General features: G+C 27.5%; 1 protein-coding gene across 1 annotated transcript; it reads right to left on the reverse strand.

The window, feature by feature from the left end:
* Window positions 1-1,385: 1,385 nt before the first annotated feature.
* LOC107163303 (uncharacterized) lies at window positions 1,386-3,943 on the reverse strand. Its single transcript, XM_015510658.2, has 5 exons — window positions 3,593-3,943; window positions 3,401-3,524; window positions 3,126-3,327; window positions 2,954-3,068; window positions 1,386-1,853 (listed from the first exon to the last, which is right to left on the reverse strand). The coding sequence occupies exons 1-5, from the start codon at window positions 3,652-3,654 to the stop codon at window positions 1,724-1,726; spliced, it is 633 nt and encodes a 210-aa protein (XP_015366144.2). The 5' UTR covers window positions 3,655-3,943; the 3' UTR covers window positions 1,386-1,723.
* Window positions 3,944-6,730: the final 2,787 nt, after the last annotated feature.

Below are 6,730 nucleotides of genomic sequence, written 5' to 3' on the forward strand. Positions count from 1 at the left end.
GAATGGTAGTCGGCAGCCAACTCGTGTGCAGGGGCATAGGTAGTCTTATAGTGAATTTTGTGCATCTATTCGGTGGAAGATTCATCTGAGAATGTATCTGATTGTCTCAGGTTAAAACTTGTCTCAACCAACAATTGTTTCTACTTTGAATACAGTACATAATACATATACTATAGATGTACATAGATACATAATTATATTATGTCATATGTGTGAAATTTACCAGATTTATGAAATCAGAGTAGCGGAAGTAACTCTATACATTTAATTGAGATTTGAGTTTATTAACTCTAAAAGATTATTCTTTTAGGCAGTCAGTCATTTAACCATTTTAAAAATCTTGGCCCAGTAGTATAATCAGTGGCGTCATTTCAGGTTTTGAAAGGGGGGGGGGGCAAAAATTTTGACCGGCCCATAGGCCATAATTTAAAAAAAAAACCACTCGCTAACAATTACATTTTTATCTCAGTACAAACAGTCTTCTTACATCTTACACAACTAGTTAGTTATCTGTGATAACTGTGGTTACTTTAGGCATAAATAACACATTTTTTTTGAAAGATAACAATGACTAATTAATACATAGGTATATAAAATATAATATATAGAGGGATACCCTATATTACCTATTAGTATTTAGCATTGAGTAATTAATATATGCTCAATGCTACTAGCTACTATATGATGACATATTCTAAGGGGAATTTTACCCCAATTTATGTCTTATTTGCACCAAATATGAGTTAATGGTATTAACAAAAAATATAATAAAACATACAATACTTTATTGTATATTTATCATTAATAAAAGTTTAAAATACATACGATAATATTATTATCTATACTCTATAGCCGTGGGTCCCGCCTCCCGCATTTTAAATTAATCAGAAATTTGGATTTTTAAGTTTAATAATATTAAATACTTATTACTTATTAGTTATTCCGTTATTCGATAACGACGATAACATTTGAATTTATTATTTCACAATAATATTAATAAGTAAATATTTTATACGAGTAGCGGCCTACAGGGAAGGCAGAAAACCCGGTATCCCACTCGTCCAGCCCACCACTGCACATACAGAATACAGATGTTAGATACCTTATAATTATTTACGTGTTAGTAGGAGCCACAAATCATGGTTATATTCTATTTAGCAATGACATGAATGTTATGAATCATTTTTGCGGGCTTGTGGCCCAAAACTAGCACCATATACCCGGCCCGGGCTGGCCAAGTCAACCGGCCCGATAGTAGCCCGCTAATGACAAGGGGGGTAAATGCCCACCTTGCCCCCCTCCCCAAATGACGCCACTGAGTATAATCAGAAAAGAGATAGCGGTAACTCTTTATAAATTCATTAAATAACATATACACAAAATAATTATTTTTTTGCAAAATATACATGCTTTAATAAATTAAAATAATTAATAATATTTATTATTATACGCCTAAAATTCTAATTCATTAACATATATTTTTCTTATAATTTTATAGTTATTTTATTACAAATAGACAGTCAATATATGTGAAAAATTAAACACTAAGGAAAATATTGAATGTAGCTTCAAGTTTAACAACTATCAAATTTAGTTTTTAAATTAAATCAGTTTTATAGAAATTTAAGTTTATTACAAAACAGAAATTATAACTTGAAATAAGGCAGTACTTAGAAATATTTTTTACCAAATAATTGAATAATAAATATTTTACTATATTGTGTTAAGAATGTTGTTGAATGACTCTATTCAGTTCTTCATCTCGTTTTTGTTTAGTGTGCGACATAAACTGATCCAGTTGTTGGTCTAAATCTTCTTTAGAAATTACTTGTTCTTTACGAGGAAACTGGTCTCTATAAGATATACACAAAAAAATAATTATATAGATTTATAAATGATGTATATTAGAATGATATTAAAGTTGAACATTACTATTAATAAAATAAATTATTTAAATGAATAATTTTGTATGCACATAATATTTTATTAGCTGAACAATTTAATTTATATCAGGTAAAAAGGGAAAGGTTGTTACTAATTTTATTTAGTATGCGATGGCTCATGGATTTTGAGTCATTACACTGACTTTACAGATAAAAAAAAGAAACAGCGATTCAGCCTTAAAACAAAATGATAATTACAACTTTCATATTATATGAAAATTATGATTAAGCGTAATAATTGTACCTATTTCATGTCCTTAGAGTGTCAGATCCATATTTTTAAGGGACAAAAATATAGGTAATTTCTAGTATGTTGCAAATTTGACAGGCATCGTGGAAAAATAAAGAAAAAATTAAAAATTAATTTACAGGAAAAAAAAGAATAGTCAGATTTAAATTATATTTGAAAGAGAAACATCTAATTAAGATCTCACTGGACCTTGATTTACTAATTAACTTGAAACTTTAAAGTAAGACATTTCAATATACTCAACAATATTTGATTATTTAGATGTTAATAACAACTTCTGAATTTTTAAATTCTAGCTTATGAGACTCAAGTTATTTCTGTGAGTCAAGTTTTTCTACTAATAACTTTAAAACTATAAATAGTTTATATGGTGAAAATCCAATTTTTATATTAATTGTTATTTATTTACATATAAAATAGTGAGATATTAAAGAGTGTATTATATCTTATGATCATTTCATTCTAAATTTCAATAACCAACTTGCTATACAAATAAAATAAAATGAAATGTTCCCAAACATATTGATTGAAATTTTTTTTTAAATTTTATGAATGTAAGAACGTTAGACATAAAGTCTAATATTATTCTGAATTATTAGAAATGTTCATATTATTAATAGAATTTAATTGATATACACTATTCTATATTTGTAATGTTAATCAGTTAATTACTTTACCTACTAATAGTAATTTTAAATGTGGTAAAAATTATTAATTCTACAATTGCAAGTATTTAAAACACAAAATTCTCATGACTTACCTCTGTTTTGAAATTTGACGCTTTTTAGATTTAGAAATCTTAGTATTGCCTGTGCTATTTTCATTTGTGTTTAAATTGGACTTAACAGATTTTCGTATTTTAGTCTTAGGACCTCCTAAAATAAATCATTTATTATGTAACACATACATATTAAAAATTGACATAACTTTACTTCGTCTCCTTATTCTTCTTCTATCTTCCACTACTGGAACTCTTCCTATAGAAAGTCTCTCATGAACAGGAACACCTAATCTATCTATTGGTCTTATCATATTATGCATAATACTATTATACATATGTTTGTTGATTTCAGGTCTTGGAGGAGGCAAGGGTGGCGGAAGTGGTACTCGAAGTCGATCTCTATTCATAAACTCCTATAACAACAAAAATATGTAAGAGTAATACTTATAGGTGGGTATAACAATTTAATTAAAAATGAAAACATACTTGATTCAATAACAATGAAGCTGCTACTTCAGGTCTACGCTCCATATTAAATGAGAGCATACGGTGTTTCCTCACAAGTTCATCGTCCACAACCGATTTGGATTTTTTTTGTATTTGTGTGAACCTGCATCAAAAATTTTCTTAAGTCTACTGACTTAACTAACACTTCTGACGACGAAAAATATATAATACCTGTCATTCAGACTCATGCCTGTGTTTTTGACCAGTAAATTGTTCTTCCTTGCAGATGACATCGTTAGATCTAGTGATAAATATTTCTTCAATAACAAATAGCATTCAATGACTGTAAAACATGGTTTTCGAAATTAAATACGAATGCGGCTTCGTCGAACTTTCGGGCTATCAAAAAAATTGCACCAAAGCCAAACTAAAATTGTTCTATGGCCAAACACAATAACAAAACGATACGGTATATTATCATTATAATATTAAAACATTAAGTAGAATGTGTGCAACTACAACTGTATAAGTAAGTTGTGTGTGACAGTGTATTGTGTATACTGCATAAACCTATCATATTATGTCAGTAAAACTTATTGTTGTTGTTGTAAACTATCATCAGCGATGTTTATCACTGGCCGTAGTCCCGCCCCGTCCGGGTTGGTTATACAAATTATACCACAGTTAATAATCTGTGGTTATACCTTAACCTTATAAGTGGTTTCACTATTGTCAATTCCCACCATAAAGTCAAATCAATGTTTTTAACTATTATCATTAATTTTATAATAATATATATTATAAAATCAACGCTATTATATAGTTTAAAAAGCCATTAGCCAACAGCAATTTTTAAATAACCATACAATTTGGTATCAAAAAAAAAAAAAAAAAAATATTAAAATAATTTATTTAGAATTTAAATTATTTTTATACATAATAATATTATACTGTATTCAATTTTTGATTGAAATACTTAATTGTTGATTGGTATACCTACTGAAATAAATTCCACCTCCGTATAATTCTAGTTAATAGAACCTATGTTTAACATAAACATAACTATTTACCGTATCATTGTATATATTATTATTTATTAACCAAGATCCAAGATTTTAATATAATGGTATTAATAGACTGGATTGTAACTATAGTGAAGAGTGAACAGGGGGTTACAAATCTATATGACGAAAAAATAGTATTAAAGTTAAATTACATCAAAATTATTTCTAAGAACTACATTTAAAAAAAAAAAAACAAACATAATAATTAAGCAATATTTATTGTTAATTCATTAATAATTTTCAAAATAATGTTACTAGATAGCGTTGACATCAAAGGGTTTTTATTTTATAGGTTGAGGCCTTGAGGGCAATAAGCCCAATAAGGGCATAAGTCTAGCGAGTGGGAACCGGAGTTCTTGTTGTCACAAATTTAAAATATGTATTATGTGCTTAAAATCACTAAAATATGAGCTAAATATGCATTTGACTTTTTATTTAAGCGTTATGTTTATTAAATTTTTGGTAGAAATAGTAGGTAATAAAATATAAGGATAAAAAATTTAATATGAAACATGTTGAATTTGTACCTTAGCCATATGACTAACTAGCATTAGAACTTAGAACTATAACGTCTATAACTAAACCTTGGGCTCGGACTCTGAGCGTTCTTGTCATGGGTACCTATCCGAGGCAAAATATCAAATGTTTATGTTCGGTAATATGTTATTCAACAAATAGAGGGCTTTCCTCGCTATTCATGAAGCAATCTTCATTTGAAATTTCGCTGTAGCGATAATTATTAATCACTGAACTACGTACAGTTTGTTGTGTTTTGCACAATTTTATTAGACTTAAAGATGGATATTATGCAGATAGTTGTCATCTGTGCCCCGTGGATTAAGATTTAAGGATATCATGTGTGTGTAAAAGATTAAATACAATTTATAACAATATGTTAATATAATTTATGCTTAATTTTTTTAACTTCTAACATTTTTATCGAATTCGCCAAACTCTTTGATAGGAGATCAGGCCACCTTGGTCCAACTTACGTGTTTTGACATTTTTGTCGTGGTATAATAATTTATTTTCTATACATTTAACATTTAATATAATGATGCAATATTATGCATTATGCACCAGCTATTGCACGATACACTCAGAATAAGTTAATTAGATTCTAAATTTATTTAAATAATTTAATATGTTAACAATCGAAACTTACTTGAATACAGTGGCGTAATTAGAATTTGGTTTGGTTTGGGGGGGGGGGAGAGTTTATATATTTTTAGCATCAAGTCGCAAAACGTTTCTAAATAACAAGAGATAAATAATTATGAACGTAAATGTGATTTTAGTAGTTCCAGAGATTACTGAGTTAAAAAATACAAACTCTTCAACCTTTCAAAATGAACAAAGATAGATTTGGTAAATTATTTTAGTACAATATACATATCTATTATTAAATGTAACCTCAAATAAACTATACAATTTGTATTTAATCGATGTATTATTTTTATAGGGTTTACGCTTATACAATGAATGTAAAATGGCAATCCATAATACTCAAAAACATCACTGTATAGATAGATGTACATGAAAGGAACATTTGCGGAAAATATTTTCTAGGTATTATGATATAATTTAAGAAATATTATAAGCAATTAGTTATTTACAAACATTTTAAACTATCAACTTATTCAATTAATGTTCAGAATTTTTATCCTTCAAAATAAACAAATTATACTTACCAGTAGTAAGTTACCACTACTGACAAACATTATAAACAACATTTTCTATTTTAATTCCAAAATTTGAAGAAATTGGGAGATAAAATGTAGAGCAATATCTCAACTAGAAATAACAGTAGAAGCTAGAAACGCATAACAATACCTAATACCTACATAGATAATTATAGCTTTATAATATTATATCTTCTAAATAATTTCTTTTTTAAATATTTAGACCAATTTTCAAGCTATTTAAATCAAAATTCTATTAACACGATTCTAAGATTATAGGTGTGAATTAATTTATAGTTAAAATTTTGGCAAAAATGAATATAATATACAATAAAGCGGAATAACCAATAGCAACATAAATAAATTATAAAATTAAAATAGCATCAAAAGGCACAGTAGGCTGTCATACAGCTTCTGCTTCGAATCGTTTTCTTCATAATATGCAATTATGCATCATTAATTTTAATATTTCAATACTACCATTACAGTGAACTACTCAATGACAAGGTACAATAAAATCTTATAATACAACAAGGAACTTCTCAGGTTTTTTTTTATAATTTAAGTAAAAATGAATAAAATAAGGATTCATTATTCAAATGCATGCTTGTTTTTAATTTAAT

Source organism: Diuraphis noxia, unplaced genomic scaffold (assembly GCF_037042655.1).
Source record: "Diuraphis noxia isolate RWA-SAM2 unplaced genomic scaffold, SU_Dnox_SAM2 contig0003, whole genome shotgun sequence".
In the NCBI taxonomy this organism is placed as follows: domain Eukaryota; kingdom Metazoa; phylum Arthropoda; class Insecta; order Hemiptera; family Aphididae; genus Diuraphis; species Diuraphis noxia.

What these genes read in the sequence shown, in the direction of transcription:
- LOC107163303 (XM_015510658.2), bottom strand. Translation starts at nt 3,654, where the DNA reads ATGTCATCTGCAAGGAAGAACAATTTACTGGTCAAAAACACAGGCATG. An exon ending in GGCATGAGTCTGAATGACAG is followed by an intron (nt 3,525 to 3,592) that starts GTATTATATATT and finishes TTTTTGATGCAG; the next exon opens with GTTCACACAAATACAAAAAA. An exon ending in CGTCAAATTTCAAAACAGAG is followed by an intron (nt 1,854 to 2,953) that starts GTAAGTCATGAG and finishes TATATCTTATAG; the next exon opens with AGACCAGTTTCCTCGTAAAG.